This window comes from Zootoca vivipara, chromosome 10 (genome assembly GCF_965207765.1).
Source record: "Zootoca vivipara chromosome 10, rZooViv2.hap1.1, whole genome shotgun sequence".
Taxonomy (NCBI): domain Eukaryota; kingdom Metazoa; phylum Chordata; class Lepidosauria; order Squamata; family Lacertidae; genus Zootoca; species Zootoca vivipara.
In genome coordinates, this window is record NC_142593.1 from 61,206,218 (window position 1) to 61,227,121 (window position 20,904).

A 20,904-nucleotide genomic window follows, 5' to 3' on the forward strand; every position below is an offset into this window, starting at 1 on the left:
CTACACCGAGTGTGAGCAAAAGGCATCTTTACAATCTCTTAAATCAAAATGGCATTTTTTACAAATTCTGAATTCAGTAACTCATACCAAATTCTCTGCTTTCAGTCCAAGGGGGGGTGGGCTTCAGACTCCCAGGGTGCCGGTGGAGAGACCCTGAGCACTAGCCTGTGCTCTGTCTGTGGATAAATGAGATGCTCAATGAGAGGCAGTGTGGCGTAGTGGTTAGAGTGCCAGACTAGGATCTGGGAGATCAGGCTTCAAATACTCGGCCATGGATCTCACTGGTGACCCTGGGCCAGGCACTGCTTCTCAGCCTATCCTACCCCACAGGGTTGTTGTGAAGATTAAATGAGAGGAGGGAGAGAGCCATGTATGCAGCCTTGAGCTCCTTGGAGGAAAAGGCGGGGTGTAAATGCAACAAATAAAAAGGTGCCAATTCAGACTGCAGGGTGCGCTCTTTGAATATTATAGAATCATAGGGTTGTAGGGGACACCAAGGGTCCTCTAGTCCAACCCCCTGCAATGCAGGAATCTCAACTAAAGCATCATTGACTGATGAAAACAAACAAACAAGCAACCTCCTTGCCAGAAGACAGATGGTATAACAGGGAGCAGACTGTGCCATTTTAATTTTATTTTTACTTTCAGAGATGGACATTTTAATATTTTTATTATATATTTTGTGGTTTTTTATTTTGATGTAGTTTTGTGAACCGCCCTGAGACCTCCGTGTATAGGGCAATATATAAATTCAATTGATGATGATGATGATGATGATGTTTGAAAACAGCACACCACACCTGTAGCCTGAAGTGGTGGGTTCCATTCCGATACCTTGGGATCCATTCAAGACACCTCTTCAACCTGTTCTCGGACGAAGCCTCTTCAGGCAGGGACCAAGCAACCAAATTGAGCGAATGGGTCTTGCAAAATTTTGCCCTTTTTAGTTCAAAAAACATTAGAAGATGGTGAGGCAGTTCCAGACCAAAAAAAAATTTCCAGGTTTAAGCACTGTGAAATCCTCTCTCCTATGATGATTAACCTGTTGCAGGAAGATAAAAGGAAAGGACGATAAGTTCCTGATATTAGCCGGCAAATTGCATAGATGGGGGTCGTAGGCTTGACGAACGCTTTATGGAATAGTTAATGGCTTGGAAATGGAACAAGCTCCCCGCCTGAGATTCCTCTCCGTGTCATTATGGATGAATAAGACAGAAAGGCCCTCTACAAATTAAAAGTAATTTGTTATTATCCAATTTTCTAACTGTTTGAGATACATTCAGTGATAATCTTAATCTTTGAATTTTTCCGGCAAGAATCCGTTTATATATAAGCCTGAATTTAATACATAGCAGAAATTATATTTTGCAATATAGGAAATAGGTGATATTGGTGATCTATGGGTCTAATTTAAGATGAATGCAGTTCTGATATATAGTGATATTAAATCTATATTAATGCTTTCAATCCTCCCTGGTCTGAGTAGTATCAAATTAGATGGTGCCTTACAAAATTGTGAAAAGAATAATTACATAAAAGGCTTCTAAGAGGATGAACCGAACTTGGCGACAATGAGAAATTTCCGGTCGGTGGTAGCCGAGGGGCGGGGGGCTCCTTTGGGAGTGCCTCAGTGGAGGAAAGAGATAATTTGCCCCTCCACAAATGATCTCATCCCAGCAATCGCCACTGCCCACAGCTGCTGCATTTTGCATTTCTAAAACAAACTTTGGAACTCCCTGTCTATTGACACCAGGGAGGCAAACATTTAGAAGTTAAACGTGCGTCATTTCTTTTCAGCTGTTGCTGCTGTTAATCATCTTTTGACTACATTTGTAAACACCTGCTTTTAACTCGTCTCTTATCCATAATTTTAAGGTTTCCCTTTTATATTTTTTGTAAACTGCTTGGAGGTTTTCTTCCAAGCGAGCGGAATATAAATTTTGTTAAGCAGAGGGAAGCAGTAAGAAGAAACAGCTGCCCTTGCATGTGGCCTGCCCCTTGCCCTATTCCTGCTGGAAAGAGATTACGAATGAGCCAGGGGGACTTGCAAGGAAACACTCCTAACAGGAATCATGCCAGCCACTCACACAGAGAAAGCGCCCTGCTCTTCTTTTTGCAAACCTGCCCTACAATCCTGATCCTTTTCTAATTTTTTTCCACCTTGCATGCAGAATTCCACGACTACTGAGCATGCTCAGTTACCATAAGGCTATATCTTTTTGCAGAGTGGTGCTTCATCATTATAATCATCATCATCATCATCATACCACAAGCAGGATCCGAGCACAAGAGCCCTCCCTCCCTCCCATGGTTTCAAGCAACTGGTTGTCAGAAGCATTGCTGCCTCCAGCTGTGGAGGCGGAGCAGAGCCATCCTGGCTAGTAGACTTTGATAGCCCTCTCCTCCTCCATGAATTTGCCCAGTCCTCTTTTAAAGCCGTCCAGGTTGGTGGCCATCGCTGCTTCCAGTGGCAGTGAGTTCCACAGTTTTAACTATGCACTGCATGAAGAAGGACCTCCCTTTAGAGCAGAGCTGTTGCGAGCTAAACAAGGGATATCATAGCCACATGCTTTTAAAAAAATCTATACATATAAATAATAAAAAGTTGGAATGTGTGTCTGAAGGAGGAGAGAGGCTGGCTGAAGGGAGCTGAGTTTAGAGGTGCCCTTTTTACCTCTTGTGATCTGGGACAGGCAGCGCTTGGTCTCTGATGGGCTGCTAGATACCCGTGGTCCTGAGTGGAGGGGCCTGAGATGCTTCTTTTCACCGAGATGAAAGCTGTACTTGTGTAGGATTCTGTCCTGCGACAAGCCCTGCAGGGGGCTAATGTGGAGGCTTGATATATGCTTGTAATTACTGGAGGTGCTTTAGCACCCCATGTTCTACAGGACGGCAATAGATGAGTCCCTCATGACCTTAAATTCAGCAAATCTGTGCCGTTACGGAGAGGGGGGACAGAGAGAACCATTCCCCTCCCTTTCCTAATGCTGGATCTCACGGGTTAGCCAGTGAAATGGAGGGGCTGTCGATTCAGGGTGGACAAACTTCTTCCCGGGACCCATCTCTGACTTATGGAGTCGGCTGCCACAAAACGGTTGCAAAGGTTGCAGAGACAAAGGTGCAGGCAATCTTGAAGCAATCGCTTTGCAAGACGTGAGTTGGCGCCTGCCTTTCAGGTTCTCGGTCAATGAGTGAAGTCTGAGTGTCATCAATGAGTGTAAAAACAAATGGCAAATGAGCCCTGGGTGGTTAAGTCCAGTCAAAGGCAACTCTGGGGTTGTGGCGCTCATCTCGCTTTCAGGCCAAGGGAGCCGGCATTTGCCCAAAGACAGCTTTCCGGGTCATGTGGCCAGCAGGACGAAATAGAAGTTTGCACGACCCACTAGGAAGGTAATAGCACAGTCAAATTCGGAACAGTACCAATGGATTGCACATTTATTCTAAATCCAATTAAAACCAGTTGGTTTAATTAATTCAAGAAAATTGGTGGACTTGACCTGGTGGTGATACCTGCTTTTTGAAGTCTGGTAATCATTTGCACTTCCAGAGCCCCTGCCCCCCCCCCGCCCCTCCTAGGGCTTCATTTTATGCCCCACTTTCCAGACACAGGTCTGTGCTTATAAAGCTCAATGTCTGATTGTTTGTTTGTGTGTTTCCCAGACAAACCCTTGTTTTACTGTTGAATCAGAGCAAATGGCGATCCGCCGTTTCGGATGCAGAACTTCTGCAACGCCAGGCTTGGTTGTGCCAGCCTGAGAGCAACCATTCACAGACCTAAAAACAAAAGGACAGGTTCACAGCTAAATGGCACCTGAAGGGCTGAGGGTTGTCCCTGGGGCAAACCAGGGCTCTTGGGCATTGAAGAACTGCAGGCAGGAAGTTTCTACAAAAGCGGGGAAAGATTAAGCTTTTTCTGGTATGGAAATACAATCATCGGGGAGTTTCGCCTGTTGACATTCTGTCTGTTAGACATGTTCTTTTCATGTGCATTTACAATGCATTGGGTCCAAAGTGCTTTCCAGGGTTCAATCTGGATTCCTTGCCCCTCCTTCGTTCTGCATCCAGAACAGCGTTCCAACTCGGATTGCAGCAAAGAGAACCCGGATTGACCCCTCCTTTCTCTTTCCTAACAGCGCCGCCCAAGGAGCCCGCATTGATGTGCCGGTCGAACAATTACCCCAGCGGCTTCTACTGCAGTTGGCACCTGCCCATCCCAACGTATATTCCAGACACCTTCAACATCACCGTAATGTGAGTAGGGAGGGAAGGGGGGCCTCGGGGGGGGGAAGGCATTCCTTTGTGGGGTGTGGGGGGGAGCCTTCCCAGAAGGAAAACACAGGACTAGGGTGCATGCTACCTTGAATGGCCTGGCTGCTTTCACAAACATCACCTTGAAGGCAGCCACCTGAGATCATTCCACAGGCATTTGCGCCCCTTTCCCAGCTGCTTTGACTGGAATTTTATCTAGCTTTTGAACCTCTAAACAGAGTGTTTAGGACAGAGATAAAGGTAAAGGGACCCCTGACCATTAGGTCAAGTCGTGACCGACTCTGGTTGCACGTTCATAGGTCAGGGATGATGGGAAGTGTAGTCCCAAAACAGCTGGAGGGCCGAGTTGGGGGATGCCTGTGTTACACCCACACCCCCTGTAGTTTCTTTAATTCAACTTGATGATCCAGTGATAATATAATAATAATAATAATTTATTATTTATACCCCGTCCATCTTGCTGGGTTTCCCTGCCACTTTGGGCGGCTTCCAACAGAACACCAAAATAGAACAATCTATTAAACATTAAGGTAAAAGGGACCCCTGACCGTTAGGTCCAGTCGTGACCGACTCTGGGGTTGCGTGCTCATCTCGCATTATTGGCTGAGGGAGCCGGCGTATAGCTTCCTGGTCATGTGGCCAGCATGACTAAGCCGCTTCTGGCAAACCAGAGCAGCGCACAGAAACACCGTTTACCTTCCCGCTTGGCGCAATACCTATTTATCTACTTGCACTTTGATGTGCTTTCCAACTGCTAGGTTGGCAGGAACAGGGACTGAACAACGGGAGCTCACCCCGTTGCAGGGATTCGAACCGCCGACCTTCTGATCGGCAAACCCTAGGCTCAGTGGTTTAGCCCACAGCGCCACCTGGATGGAATTGTGGAATTGTAGAGTTGGAAGGGACAGCCCCCTGCAATGCCCAGCGTGAAGCTCAAACCCACAACCCTGAGATTAAGAGCCTCATGCTCTTATCGACTGAGCTATCCCAGCAGTTAATCCGAGGGGGAACCTGTGGTGTTCCAGACATTCAATACATCAGAAGAGCCTGGTGGATGAGGCCAATGGCCCATCTGGTCTGGCCTCCTCTTCTCGCAGTGGCCAACCAGATGCTCGTGAGAAGCCTGCAAACAGGATCCGAGCACAAGAGCCCTCTCCCTTCCTGCAGTTTCCGGCAACTGGGATTGGGAAGCCTCGCTGCCTCCAACGGTGGGGGCAGAGTATGGCCGTCTTGGTTAGTGGCTGTGGACAGCCCTTCCCTCCGGGAATCTGCCAATTGCGTGTTGGATATTGCTAAGACTCCAGCCCCCCTCAGCCCCAACCAGCATAGCATGGGGGACTGGGAGGGCCATGGCCCCAGTAGGGGCGTAGCGAAGGGGGGATGCAGGCCACCCCGGGTGTCCAGGGGACACCGGGGAGCCACTTCCAGGAGGTGTTGCCGATGCCCAGCTAGATAGAGCAGTGATCCCACACACCGTAAACAGCTTCCCGCAGAGCACAAACACAAGCCCTCAATTATATAAAAATGATAAGGAGAAAGCACAATTGGAAAAGATTCAGGCAAACACCTGGGTATACAGCACCCATTAAAACAATCCATAAGCGTACCACGGTCCCAAAGTATGGGAGAAATATACAGCAACGTATATATAAATAACCGATCAATATTAGATGAGAGTCCAGGTAGTGTCTTGCTTCTAAACCACTTTATCAAAACATGTTTGCTGCAAAATGCCTTTGTAACCGCATATATTACTTCACCAGTCCTATGCTCTCGGAGGCCTAAATCTTCCTTAATCGTGCTGTGGGGACCAATTCTCAAAGATAGTATGGGGAAGAGATAGCAATGTGCTCTGTCGCTGAGCTGCAGGCCACCCCTGAGTGAGACAGGACTCCTGATCCTTTGCGAATTTTGTAGAAGAGGAGAAATTGGGTGGGCACAGCTCATTGTTGCCTTTGGGGGAGGGGGGAATCAAAGTCTTCCGGCTTGCCATAATAACCTCTCCTGCAGTGTGCTGGAGCGTTTGGTCAGTGAGTTGAGGAAGGATCCTGTCCTTTGATGGTCAAGCAGGGCTGTGGCTGGTAGATTGACTTGCTCTGAATTAATGCAGCACACATCACCCCTCGCAACAGTGAATGCCGCAAGTTACCGTCATGTGAAGAAATACTCCCTTTCTACAGTTTTAGAGGCGCGCTATCCCCAAATAATTTAGCTAGCTTCATCAAAATTATTTGCTTCCTTCCAGATCCTCCTGTTCTTTGGCCTGAACTGGAACTTCCAGACACGGCTTGGAATTTCACTTTAGGTGAAATCTGGTGGGAAGTGCTGATGCGGAGATTTCCTCTCACATGTCAGGATCTTGACTGTGTCCACCGTTATTTGTACTGAACAACAGTCACCGCCTTGCTCTCCTTGTGAAGGGCTTTAAAAAAAAAGAAGGTCTGATTATGAGGAGGGTGAAAACATAAATTCTATTTCCAGGACAGCAGCCCGAAGCCTGTTTCCTTGATAAACAAGGACTCTGGTGCCTGTTCTTGTGAGAGTTGACAGGGTCAACATGATGTACACATTCAAGGTTGGAGAAAACATGATGCTTTCATCTGAACTTTCCCCTTCTCTTCCAAACCTCCATCTTTGCACCCCGCAATCCAAAATATCATTCCTGATATTTTGCTGCAACCCGAAGTTTGAGCCAGGCTTTCCTCCAACTCTTGAACCATCAGGTTGGAAATAATGGAGGATGTCTCTGAGCATGTGCAGAATTTTACTCCTTCCTTTGAATAGCTACTACAGGGAGGGTGTGAAATCTCAGACTTGAAATTCAGCCCTGAATATGGGCCCTCATATGAAACCCCAAGCCGGCCACTTTCTACGAATATACGAAGCTGGCATTTTTATCTGTTCATCTCAGTCTTGTCACCTTCATTGGAGGTTTTTAGGCAAAGGTTGGATAGTCAACTGTCCGGGATTCCTACATTGCAGGGGGTGGACTAGAGGACCCTTTGGAACCCCTTCCAACTCTACCATTCCATGATGCTGTGATTGGCAGCTGCTCTCCAAGGCCTCAGTTCTCTAGTTGGCCAACATCTCTTGCCCTCTGTGCTGCAACTTTTCTGCATTTCAAGCAAACAGAGGCATTTCTCAAAGCTTCTGCCTGAGACTCCTAAGGAATTACTACAAGTGGGAGGTAGATGAAACAAGCTGTGTTTCGTTCCCCTTGAAATGGAACAGGGTGTCAGTTAAGTTAAGTCATGGCTAACCTTTCACCATGATTTAAATGGGATATAATCTGGTTTCAGAAGTAACAAAGGAGGGTGTATTTCCTACCTGGTGGAGGGTAAAATGGTATTTCCTTATATCAATGTGGTTTTGAACTGTGGTTATTTGGGGAAAGTAGCGGTAAGGAGCAGATCGCCCACGCCAGAGCCCTAGGGCTCCTCCCAGACTTTCCTCCCTGCGTCATCTCAAGCCTCCTTCTCTGCTCTTCTCTTTCTCCAGACACGACTCCAAGGAGATTGTGTGCGATATGGACGTGTCCCTCAAGAACCGGTGCTACATCCGGTACCTTCGCCTTTTCTCCCCCAAGAAGTACAAGGTGACTTTGACGGTCACAAACGCTCTGGGCAGCAGTTCCACCTCCATCTCTTTCGACGAGTTTGCGATAGGTAAATAGGGCGGCCGGTCCCGGCAACCACCGTGGGAAAGGCGTCACACTTTTGCGTTTGCAAAATGCTTTGCAATCTGTTATTGTTAATATTTACTTACTTGTTTGTTTGTTTGTTTGTTTGTTTGCTGCCCATCTGACCAGGTTGTCTCACCCACTCTGGGCGAATTCCAACAAATTAATAATTTCATTTTATCTGTTTATACTTCAAAATATATATTGCACACACCTACTACACACAGATATATGTGCTTGATACAGTATTGATCGGAATACGGGCCAAAAATATGTTGTACATTGGACCAAATATATACATACCGTATTATGAGGTACAGTTTAAATCACTTGGTGAATGGAAAGCGAGGGAATAGTGTGTGTGTGTGTGTGTGTGTGTGTGTGTGTGTGTGTGTGTGTCCTTACATGCAAAGATCACAAGGTGGTTTACAAGTCTGAACTGGATTTAAAAAATCATAGAATTCTAGAGTTGGAAGGGACCCCCAGTGGCTATCTAGTCCAACCCCCTGGAATGCAGGAATCCCAGATAAAGAATCCCTGACAGATGGCCATCCGACCTGTGCTTGTAAACCTCCAAGGAAGATTCCTTCTTGCAACAGCCACTCTTGGAGGTGGGTTGCTAGTATCCCTCCCTCTGCCCATTTTACAGAAAGCACCTTTCCCAAGGCAACGCTTCAGGGCAGAAACTTGGCTTGAACCTTCCCCTATAACCAAGTGTCATAGTTCTAGATTGTTTCCAGCGGCAATAACATACTTCCTGTGAGAAATGCAGCTTCCGTTCTCACCCAGCAGGTGTCCCCTGACAGCCTGGCTGCTTTCTACTTCTCTGATGGCAGTGAAGTGTAGTGGTTAGAGCGCTGGACTAAAACTCTGCCATGAAGCCCCCTGGGTGTGACCTTGGGAGCCAGTCCCTGCCCTTGAGCCTAGCCTACCCCACAGGTTTGTTGTGGGGATAAAATGGGGAGAGGGTGCAAACCTGTGTCCCAGTTCCCTGGAGGAAAAATGGGATATAAACTGAATAAATAGATGGTGGCATCCTGTCTCGGTGTCTTCCTAGCCTTTCATTTGCTAGACCACCCAGTACGAGGGATGGGATGGGGAGGATCCTCCAGACTTAAAGGTCCCCAGGAGATGAGCCAGCCTCCTCTGGCTTGGAGGAGGCTCCCTGCTTGGAATATCTGGCAGAACATTTCCTTCCCCGCCAGTAAGATGGAGGAAGAGCACTCAATCGCCTGGAAAATGAGAGACGGGTTCCTTTGATCTCCGCTGCAGCTGCACACCAACAGGGACGATCTGCCAGCTGCATGGAGTCGTGGCACATTTCCATTTTAAATGGCGGCAGAAATATGCGCTGTTTGTCCGACGTGTTCGGCCTTCCGCTCCGCTCACCGTCCCGCCAGAATCGCTTGCTTAATGATGCCTTCTGAGCAGACAGAGGCAGAGAGACCCACGGTGGGCTCTTTGCCAGGACGGCAGAAAGGGACCCGGTGAGCTCAGGATTGCTGTTTGCTCTGAGGAAACGGAGGGCAGGCGAAGAAGGAAGGCTTTTCTCTAGGCAGCTGGGCAAACGATCAGAACGGAACGAGGGTCCCGGATTCGGAAGGAGAGAATTAAGAAAAGCGCCAGAGTGGCAAACCTCAGAATCCTGCTTGCCACCGCATTTTGAGTTACGATAAGCATCACAGTGTAGTGAAATGTGCAAAAGCAGTGCAGGCTCTCATCAACCAGGATCTAAGTCGTTCCCCCAAGAGCATCAGGGAATGCAGGGATAATCAAGGACAGCTGCTGCATCACATGCTGTTTGAAAGGTATTTGGTGCGAGTTGCGCAAGAAAAGATTCAGAAGCTATGCAATGGCAAGTTTTTCCAAGAGGATGTTTTGATTTGATTTATTATATTTCTAAGCTGCTTTTCATTCAAGTGAATCCCAAAGCGGCTTGCAAGCAATAAATGACAATAACATGGTAGAGCGTCGTGAAACATCGCAAACGCTGCAAGAGTCCTATCGAATAATCAACAAAACATCAGTGAAACAGTTACAATCTATAAAACACTGTTAACAAAGCAACAACTAAAAAATTAAGCCGCACGTCACAATTAAAGCAAAAGTCATTGCTATACGATTAACAAAGCAGTGCAGCATTTATAACCAATAAAACAATATTAACCACATTAACAGAATAGCAGCCAAAAAATAAACTTACACAGCGTTAAGTTCATGCACACCCACCCATGACTCAAAATCCTCTATTCAGTGCATTAAAATGCACATTCCTCTAAAGTCTGTGACAGCAACTCCCTTCTGAAGGCTCCTTGGGCTGGAGGTGGGGCAGCACAGGTGAGACCAGCCAGCCCCCCCCCCCCCGATGGCAAATGGAATCTCTCTCCCTCTTCACCGTTCAGCTCCCTTATAGAGCGACTCTCCAGACTCTCTGCGAGCTGGTGGATTTCCGCAGCACGGCATCACCACTCTCTGGGGGTTGGTCTAGATGTCCCTTGGGACCCCTTCCGACTCTACAATTCTGTAGACACTGGGAGCGTGATAGGGAAAGGGAGTGAGAGCCCGCCCAACTTCCCAAGAGCTCAGAGAACCATGCAGGGTTCCCCACCACCACTGCGCCCATCAACGTGTTTTTATCTTCACAACAACCCGGCGGGCCAGGTCAAGAGCGAGGGACCCTCCCAGAGTCTCCCAAGGGGTTTTGTGGCTTAGTGGGGCTTTGAACCTGCCCAGAGACCTCCACAGGAGGAAAGTGAGCTCGGCTTTGTTCCTGATTTTTCTTCCCTTCTGAGCCTGCTTGGCAAAGCCCGCCCAGGACAGCCATGAAAATAGCGTACTTTTCCGTGTATAACACGCCCCCCATGTATACGATGCCCCCTAGTTTTGAGGACTAAAAATTTAGAAAATGGGGGGGATTGGCCATAGTTGTTGAGCTTTTGGGGGGGGGGGGGTTGCCAGAAAAAACTCACTTATGCACATCGCAAAAACCTCCTAACGTCTGTCCCCTTGCCAGCAGAAGCAGCCTATTGCCCACCCAATTGCCACAGCAACACCCAGTCAATGCCACCCCTTGGCACAGACACCAATAACACACTACAAATCATCTCTGGCTTGCAGTGCCAACCAATACCACATCCCCCCTAGGCACTAAAGGTAAAGGGACCCCTGACCATTAGGTCCAGTCGTGACCGACTCTGGGGTTGCGGCACTCATCTCGCATTATTGGCCGAGGGAGCCAGTGTATAGCTTCCAGGTCATGTGGCCAGCATGACAAAGCCACTTCTGGCAAACCAGAGCAGCACATGGAAACGCCGTTTACCTTCCCGCTGTAGTGGTTCCTATTTATCTACTTGCATTTTGACGTGCTTTCGAACTGCTAGGTTGGCAGGAGCTGGGACCAAGCAATGGGAGCTCAGCCCGTCACAGGGATTCGAACCGCTGACCTTCTGATCAGCAAGCCCTAGGCTCAGTGGTTTAACCCACAGCGCCACCTGGGTCCCCCCTAGGCACTACCCATGTGTACAATGACCCCCAATTTTAAACATTATTTTTCTGTTTAAAAAAACCTACCGGTAGTCTTATACACGGAAATACAGGGTAGTTAATGGAGAATACTGCAGAAACGGATAGATTGAGCCCCGAACTCGCTCACTGAAGTGCTCCTAAACTTGGGTCAGCGTGCCAGGATTCGCCGGGACAACTTTGTTGGGTTCCACATGCTCTGAGTGAGAAGCAGCTCAGGGGATTTTGTCTGAGTGTTGCAAATGCGACCGAGGGAGGTCTTGGCTGCTGCTCTGCAGAGCACACGGAGCGTACCTGGGCCCGGTGGAAAGCCGAGCCACGTCGATGGATCCTGAGTTGCTTTTCAGGAGCTCTAATGGCTCGCAACGCCTTGACAGATGGTGTTTGCGTTCTGGTTGCAAAGGAGAGAAGGCCGGGGGGGGGGGACAACGAGCGCATTGAGAGAACGCACACTTCGCCCCCCCCCATGCTTTTCTAATGGGGGCCTTGGGCGAATTGTGGGAAGAGAACGCACAGCATTAAAATGCAGCATCCTGGCCCAGCTAATTATTCTGCATATCAAAAGGCGTTTAGGGCGGACGCCACCTCTGACACCCCATGTGATGCGCAGGTGACGGGTCTCTAATGCGCCAAGAGAGACATCTGGGGATAGTTTGAGGTTTTAGTGCCCTCCAGCCAGTGGGACGGATCCTCTCCCAGGCACCGACTCATGAAAGAAGGAGCAGGGCATTCAGGACAGGGGTGGCATCCAGCCCCCTGAACTTGCTACATTTGTTGATTTATTTATCACTTATAGTGATACTTGTATACCGATGTGTCATAAAGAATATATCAAAGCGGTTGACAGCAAAAATAAAAAATGGAACAAGCCATACAATTAAAACCACATCAAAGTTAAAAACACACATAAATTGCCCGTTGCAGAAAGATGTATTCTCAATTGCCTGCTGACTCTCCAGTGGCAGAGAGTTCCACAAGACTGGGACGACGGTACTAAAGGCTGGATTTCTTGTTGTCCGATGGGCCTTACCAAGTTGAGGAGCGACCAGCAGTTCTTCTTCAGCAGATGATCTAAGCCAGGCATCCCCAAACTTTGGCCCTCCAGATGTTTTGGACTACAGTTCCCATCTTCCCTGACCACTGGTCCTGTTAGCTAGGGATCATGGGAGTTGTAGGCCAAAACATCTGGAGGGCCACAGTTTGGGGATGCCTGATCTAAGCGATTGAGCTGGGATGGAAGTGTTTGGGCAACCGCTGGCATGCCCTGGACCTAAGTCTTCTAGAGCTTTGTAAATCACTGCCAGAACCTTGAACGTGGCTCAGTGCTAAGTGTGCAGCCAGTATTTCTGCCTGACAGTGATGCTGGAGGAGCTGGAGGAAGGCCTATCCTAGGGCTGCTGCTTCAAAGAGAGCTGTCCGTGCAAGGCGGTCGTCTGATGAGGGTTTCAGCGCTGCTCCCCAGTCACCTTGAATCTGTGGGATAAAGAATCTATAAATATGCATGCAAAGAGCCATTTGCTCTAGGAAGAAAGGGGAGACTCTGCTTCTGAGCTTCCTTTAGTCCTTTTAGAAGTGTGGTTTTCCTGACAGCGCTCTTTTCCACACTGCCCCATAGATGCATGTATTCGTTCGCCTCAAATAGTTAAGGTTAACTTTTGGCTTAGAAAAGAAGTGAGCGACAAGAGAAGTTTATCAAATGATGCCTAGTGTGGAGGAAATGAAGAGAGAAAGAATATTTCTCTGTGTCTCATAAAACTAGAAGTCATGGACATCCCATGAAGCTGGAAGTTGGGACAGATAAAAGCTGTTGCACAGTGCATAGTTAAACTATGGAACTCACTGCCACAGGAGGCAGGGATGGCCACTAACTTGACTGGCTTTCAAAGATTAGACAAAATCATTGATGGCTCCTAGATAAAACGGCTCTGCTCTGCCTCCATGGATGGAGACAGTGAGGCTTCCGAATCCCAGTTGCTGGAAGGGTGCTCTTGTGTTCGAATCCCACTTGTAGGTTTCCTGGTTGGCCATGCTGAGAGCAGGATCCTGGCCTAGATGGGTCATCCAGCAGTCTCTGGCTCAGTTGGTAGAGCATGAGACTCTTAATCTCGGGGCCATGGGTCCAAGCCCCACATTGGGGAATAATATTCCTGCATTGCAGGGGATTAGATGACCCTCGTGGTCCCTTCCAAATATGACCTGTGTCCTCCTGTGCCTTGCCCTTCCAGTCTCGGACACCCACCTGCCAAAATCTCTCCCCACACCTGGTCCCTCTCCTCCCCTCCCTCCACTCTCACCGTACCATAGTCACATTAATGTGGATTTGCAAAACCAGAACCGGACTGATACCAAGGGAGACATTGGCCGCCTCGCGAACGACACCTGCGGAGGAGCAAAACACCTGGAAAAAGCTGGCGCATTTGAGCTTCTCCCCCATCCCAGGGTCCCCTGCTGAGCTGGCACAGCCTTCCTTATCCTGGGGTTCCGTATGTGCAGCCTCGGACGTGGAGCTCCATTGCGGAGTCATTTGGGTCTGTTCAGCTCAGCCAGGGCTGGATTTATGACCGTCCTGACATGCCGGGACCCCAGAGAGTCCTTTCAGTGGAAGTCAATGTCTTCTGTTCCCCACCCCAAGACCTGGACTTTGAGTTTCAGCACATCCACTCCCCTTCCCCCTTTTCTGGATGGAGAGGAATGACTCCTGGCCCACAAACCAAGCCTGCTCTCAAGTTCCAGGAGGGCCACTGGATCTCGGAAGTGCGCTTTGAACCACTCACTTCTGGAGTCCAGGTTAAGAAGGATATTGACAAGCTGGAAGGTGTGCAGAAGAGGGCAACCAAGATGGCCAAGGCTCCGGAAACCAAGCCTTGCAAGGAATGGCTGAGGGAGTTGGGAGTTGGGCATGTTTAGCTTGGAGAAGAGGAATTGTAGAATTGTAGAGCTGGAAGGGACTCTTGAGGTCTTCTAGTCCAACCCCCTGCATTGCAGGAAACTCAATGAGACTGAGAGGTGATATGAAAGCCCCCTTTCAATGTTGGAAGATGGAACAAGCTTGTTTTCTGCTGCTCCAGAGTGGAGGACTCAAACCAATGCGTTCAAATGACAAGAAAGGAGATTGTGACTAAGGAAGAATTTTCTACATGCAAATTTTATGCAGATTTACCTTCCTTTTTTGTCTTCTTTTGTGTTGCAAATCCTCTTTGGGGGGAATGCATATCTTTCTGCCCAAGGTTGAAACTGCTCCCATACCTTCTGAACTGCACTTTTCTGTGGCGATCGATGGGGCAAAAACCTTGCAGAAGAGGCAGGTCTGTATTGCAATCATACCCCAGTTTAACTTTCATGGCTTCATGCCAGTGAACTGTAGAGATTTTCCTTCTGCCAGAGGAAAGGGGAGAGGCTACAATCTTTCTCCTTCGTACAGAACCCTGGTTCCCAGGACTTCAAGTGGGAAGCCACAGCCACGGCTCCAGCTTGAAGCCAAATTGCATTGGTAACAGCTGCCCTAAATCTTCAAGCCTCAGCTTGCATGAGAGAGCAAAGCGGTCCGCTGAATTGCAACCGGGATAGGTTTTGCAAATGAAGCAAGCTGTATAATTATTTGCAAAGTTCGAGAGCAATAACATACAATTACAAATTATTTGTAAAATTCAAGAGCGGTAACGTACAATTACAATCATAAATAAGATAAGCGTTGCAACAATTAAGCAGCCATAAAAAGCAAGCAGGCCATGTTCTGCCTCTTGGAGCTCTGTCATTCTGCCTCCATCAGCTCCTCGTAGGCCAGGGCAGTGCTGAGCCTAGAGGACCACGGACAAATCTGTTCAGTTGCCTGCCTCCTTTCTCCCCACGGCCTCCCAAGTTTTCTGCCCTGGGTTTTCCCAGTGCCATGTCTCCTCTGATGTAACAGATGTTTTGTACAACAGCTCCCATCAGCCACTGGCCCTGCTTTTGTGGCACCATAATTTGGCAACGTTCCGAATTAAGAACATCACGAGTCCAGCATCCTGTTCTCACAGGGGCCAACCAGATGAACCCCCCCCCCCCGGAAGCCCGGAAGCAGCACCCTCCCCTCCTGCTGTTTCCATAAGGGCATAAGAACATCCTGTTGGATCAGGCCAGTTGCCCCCAGGAGGTGTACAAAGGATGCAAAATGTATAATTATTGAAACTTAGAGTTGGAAGACACCCAAGGGCCATCTAGTCAACCCCCTGCAATGCGGGGATCTCTGCTAAAGCCTCCATGACAGATGGCCACGTTGAAGAGGAAAATCTGTTAAAGCTACAAAACCAGACTTCGTTTAAAATGCCAGCTGGAACAGCAACAACAACCAGGGCCGTCTTTAGCATATGTGCCCCCGGGTGCAGAGATCCACCAAGCGCCCCCAAATTTAGTTTAGCCACCCCAAAATTTTTAGGGGGGGCGAACTCAAAGTTGTTGAGAGGGGGAAAGCCAAAGTTGTTTTTGCGGGGAGGAAAATCTCTCACCTGTAACAACGACACAGCGGCGGAAATAGCAGCTTTTGTTTGCTGACTTGTTGGGAATCTTTGACACTACAGAGTAACAGAGTGACGGGGGCAGGGACTTTTGCTTCATTGCTTTTCACTGCCGCCGATCAAGAGGGACTGGTATACAGTAGGTATACATTTGGCGACCCCAAAAATTTGGCACCTGGGTACACAGCACCCCTTTCACCCCCGGGTAAAGACGGCCCTGACAACAACAAAAAGGATTCAGTAGGCACCAGAGGCTCAACAGGGAGGGGGGCTGTCTGACCTCAAGCGGAAGGGAGTGCCACAAAATTGGGTGCACGGTACACAATACAGCCAGGTGGGGCCTGGTGGATCTGAGCCATAAATGCGAGTCCTGGGGGACTGCTAACAGTGACTCCCCCAAAGACCTCAGGGATATAAGAGACCCCAGGGTCCCTCTTTCTCTGTTTGCCTAAGTCAACTCCCTTTCTCCATGCCTCTCATGCCCAAGTGATAGTTGCAAAAGGGAAATTGGAGGTGGGTTCTTCTCTGTTGCATATGAGTGGGGCCTGGGTTCAAGACTGCCCAGAGGTCCCCAAAGTGGAACCTCTTGCAGAAAGAGCCTTCCTCTACCCCCTGACCCTATGATCCCTCTCTTTCCAAAGCTGAGAACCATCTGGTGGTTGCATAACTGATGGCTTCTAGTCTGTTTCCTTTTACACCTTCTCAACCCATAACCTCCACCAAGTCTTTCTACCTCTGCCCGGCCCCTCCAAGCACACACACACCCAGCTCATTAAATTTGTGGCCCCCAGAGCTGAGCAGAATAGAGCCCGAGCCCTCCGTGGCTGCAGAAAACGATAGCAGTGAGTCACCAAAGCTGCAGAAAGGTTATCAGCTCAACCAGCCAGGAGGGCGGAGGGGGGAGTCCTCTTCCCGGCACCGTCCTCCGCTGGGGTGCCTTGGCAACCCCATTGATTCTGTGCTGACTTTGCCCATTGAATCGGGGCTTCAAAGCACTTGGCGGTTCTCTTGTTTTGGGCATTGTGCTCTCGGACGAGAGATGGCTCACTCACGTGTGTGCTGGTTCTGCATGAATCGCTTGGTGACACTTTCCCACAGTGGCGGCTGGGAAAGTCGAGAGGCGGCAGCAGAGCCACCAAAGCGAGATGGCGATGCGTTTGCAAGAGGGCTTTGATTTTTTTATTACTATTTTTTAGAAAGCCAGCTTTCCTAGCTGCCGCCTGCTTGCTTGCCAGTCCCTGTTGTGCAGCATGTGGACAAAGGTTGCAGGGGGCTGGACTGGATGACCCCCAGGGGTACCCTTCCGACTGTATGGTACTGTGGCTCATTGGAGCCTTTTAAACGGATGTTGGGTGGATTCTTTAGCTGGGATTTCCGCATTGCGGGGGGGCGTGGTTGGCCTAGATGAGCGTTGGGGGTCCCTTCCAGCTCTACAGCCCTACAATTCTGAGAGGCGGCATTTGCAGGGAAACACTTCTTTTCTCACCAAGGTTTTCTCCTCCTCTTCCTCCCATGTCTTGTTTCCTTGAACAGTAAAGCCGGACCCTCCAGAGAACGTGGTGGCTAAGCCCATCCCCAACATCGCCCGGAGGCTGCTGGTGACGTGGCAGTACCCTTCCTCGTGGCCCGATCCGGATTCCTTCCCCCTCAAGTTCTTCCTGAGGTACCGGCCCCTCATCATTGACCAGTGGCAACACGTGAGTGGCAACCTCTGCTGTCGTTGGTCTGGCTGGGGGTGGCGGACGAAAGGGTCCTGCGTGGTTGGCAACAGAGCCGGTCTCACCTCCTGAGGTTTCCAGCAACTGGCATTCGGAAGCAGTTCAACCTCCAGAGCCACTGTGGCTAGTAGCCCTCGATTGCCCTCTCCCCCTCCATGAATTTGTCCAGTCCTCTTTTAAAGCCACCCATTGCCTCCTGGGGGAGGGAGTTCCATAGTTTAACAAGGACTTCATCAGTCCTGAAATTTTCCTGCATTACAGGGGGTTGGACTAGATGGCCCCTGGGGTTCCTTTCCAACTGTACCATTCTATGATTCAGGCCCTGTCTAGCTGGCCACCCCCCCCCCCCCCGAACACTTGAGCTCATGAGTTTGGACATTTGGCATCCTTTTCGAATCTGTTCTCTGTACATTGCAGAGAATAGCTGCTCCTAACCCAAGGAAAGTTCAGAAGGTTGCAAGCAAGGGAGCAGGGCCGTTTCAGTTACTGCTCCTGCTGGCGAAATGTTCTTGTTTCATTTTTTCATTTCACTTTTAATTCTGTCTTTCTGCACGCAAAGTAGTTTACCAGCTGAAGAAACGCCGACAAAGATCAAACGCCTTGTAACAATGTGATCCAGTGCAAATAAGGCATGATTTTAAAATGTCTTGGAAATAAACATCTCGTATCAAATAGAGTAAATATCAATAGGCAGGGAGTTCCAAAGGAACTGGTATGATGTGTCCCCATAAGAGGGCCAGTTCCACAGACCGAAGTGATTGAGACAGTGTATTTGGGGGAAGGCGATCTTGTAGTTAAACTGGTCCCAAGTTGTTAAGGGTGGACTCTCCTTCCTTTGAGGTTTTTTTTGCAGATGTTGGATGCCCACCTGCATAGGTGACCCTTGTGTCCCAACTCTTATGATTCTATGTAAGGAGGTGCTCATTTCCTCATTCATAGCCTGGTAATCCTCCAAGGAGCTCAATATAGAGCCCATAGTTCTTCTCCCTCCCCTTTGATCTTCACAACAACCCTGTGAGGAAGGTTAGGCTGCAGTGACCGGTCGTCCTCTTACCCCCTTTGGATCCTTCTTCCCCCCTTTGCGGCTGCTGTCTTTCTCTCGTCGCCAAGGGGCATTTTGCTCACGACCGGGATGGTGGCCCCTCCCACAAACAGGCGGGGATGCGTGCTGGGGCCGATGACACCCCAGTCGGTAGCAAACTGCTGTGCGACGCCTCGGATCTCTGCCCCTTGCCTGGGGAACTCTGGGAGATTTCCCCCTCCCTCCCCTCCCCCAGAAGAGCTCTCGTTCCCGGCCAATGCACCAAAAATGTAGCCTTATTAGCTACTAAGGGTCCTTTAAGTTGCGCCCAGGCAGGGACAGAGACAGTCAATAATGACACCGAGGGTTGAATCCAGAGAAAGAATTTAATTCTTAAATTTAAGAGACTCTTGGTGGTCAGCTCCACGTCAAGAAACACAAATTTGCAAAGCTTCTTATACACTTCTTGGGCTCCTTTCCCCCTCCTCTGTAAATGTGCACACACGAGGGGGTCACAGGTTACAAATCCATATTAGGAAAATTCGTATCCTGTCCTTCTCATAAACACAAAGGGGGTCACAAGTACATATAAGGAAGATCCGTGTCCGGTCCTGTGCATAAACAGATGCTGACTCATGCTACCCCGGTAGCATCCTCACTCAGCCTTGAGTGGGGGCTTGAATTCCTATCTATCTTGCCTGCTCTTTGCGTCAGACTGCTAGCATCAGACAAGACAGTCATGCGGCCTTGATAGCTTAGCAGGGCATTCTGTCTTGCTATTGAATGTTTTTATTACACTTTGGCCCACTTTGGTGCACAGACGCAGAGGCAAAAAGGAAAGCATTTTAAGAAGCATTATAGGGATATGGGGGGGGCTAAGCCATACAATCAGAATTATACAATGCAAACTATATGATCAGATTTAGCTCAATAACACAATTGGCAAATCTCTCCCTTCACTCTGAGCTTTGGTAATCTGAAACTGGGTTTGCCCACCATCCTGCGGTAACCACTGCACCACGCTGTTCCCCCTGCCTGCCTGCCTCCCTGTGATCCCAGGCTGCTAAATCACAAGGCGGAGGCAGAGCTCAGCCCGCAACAAGGTGGCGTCGTCCAGACGAGAGCACCTCTGAGCGTGTAAGTGAGTGGCGTTTCTCCAGCCCGTGGGTTCTGTCAAAGCATCCTGAATCGGCAAGGGAATGGCTGTTTGCCATTCACAAGCAAACCTTCCAGCTCCTTGGGCGTCCCTGTCTTCGCCCTGGATGGATGGATGGCGAAAGACACAGTCAGGGGCTAAGTGGGGGCAACATGGCAGGTATTCGTGGGACAAGAGATTGGCAGTGAATCATTCAATCAGATTTGCGATTCTTTTAAGGGAAGCATGAGAGCAAGGCAGGGCCTGGGTGGAAGAATCACTCGGTGGAGCTGTCAGCCTGCTAAGACGAACACATTCGAAGAGTCCCGTTCTTTCAAATGGGACCCCAGGAAGGGTGGTGCCATCAAGAAACCTCAAGGGACTCCAGAGAGTCCCTTCTTTTCTTGCATTCCCCGTTCTCCTTTTTAAAAGCACTTTCGTGGAACTTTTGTAGAGTTCGAAGGGACCCTGAGGGTCATCTAGTCCAACCCCCTGCAAGGCAGGAATACGAAGCTGTCCCATACGGGGATCGAACCTGCAACCTTGGCGTTCTCAGCATGACACTCCGATCCTTGTGGATATGGGGGAGAGCTTTGGAGATTAGAAACAGGAAGGAAAACAAGAAAGTTGTTAGCCTGAAAGGAAGAAGGGCTGGTGAAAACCTCGGAATATGTGCAGCGATGGCAGAACTGAGGGCACTGATAAGGGACGCAGATTTAGAATCCTTTCAGGAGGACAGGAGACCTTGTCTTGTCTATTTTAAAAGTCACTTTCCATGTTAAGAAACCTGTTAAAGGGGATGGAAATGGATTTGGTGGAATTATAAAACGCAATTGTCTGAAATCAGTGATGGGTGAGCAGGAAGTCGTTAGTATTGTAGAATTGGATATAACTGTTGAGTGACAAAACGTAACTTTGAAGCTCGAAATAAAATAAAATATGAATGGGAGGCGGGGAGAAAGTCACTGGCCACCAGCTTGGGAGGAAAATTAAAATTTGTATCCTCCCCCAATGCATTTGTATTTAGAACTTTTCAAATTACAAGTCCAGGTGGATCAAGGAGCATT

The 20,904-nt window shown here is 49.0% G+C and overlaps 1 protein-coding gene across 6 annotated transcripts in view; it reads left to right on the forward strand.

Annotated features, from left to right (window-relative positions):
- Positions 1 to 20,904, forward strand: part of CNTFR (ciliary neurotrophic factor receptor) — a 385,394-nt gene that overhangs the window by 344,708 nt on the left and 19,782 nt on the right. For all 6 annotated transcript variants that reach the window (XM_060280404.2, XM_035100658.3, XM_088653079.1 and 3 more), the window contains 3 exons: positions 4,134 to 4,251; positions 7,768 to 7,934; positions 17,497 to 17,660. In XM_060280404.2, coding sequence (XP_060136387.2) covers positions 4,134 to 4,251; positions 7,768 to 7,934; positions 17,497 to 17,660 — 449 coding nt within the window. The remainder of the gene's footprint in view (positions 1 to 4,133; positions 4,252 to 7,767; positions 7,935 to 17,496; positions 17,661 to 20,904) is intronic.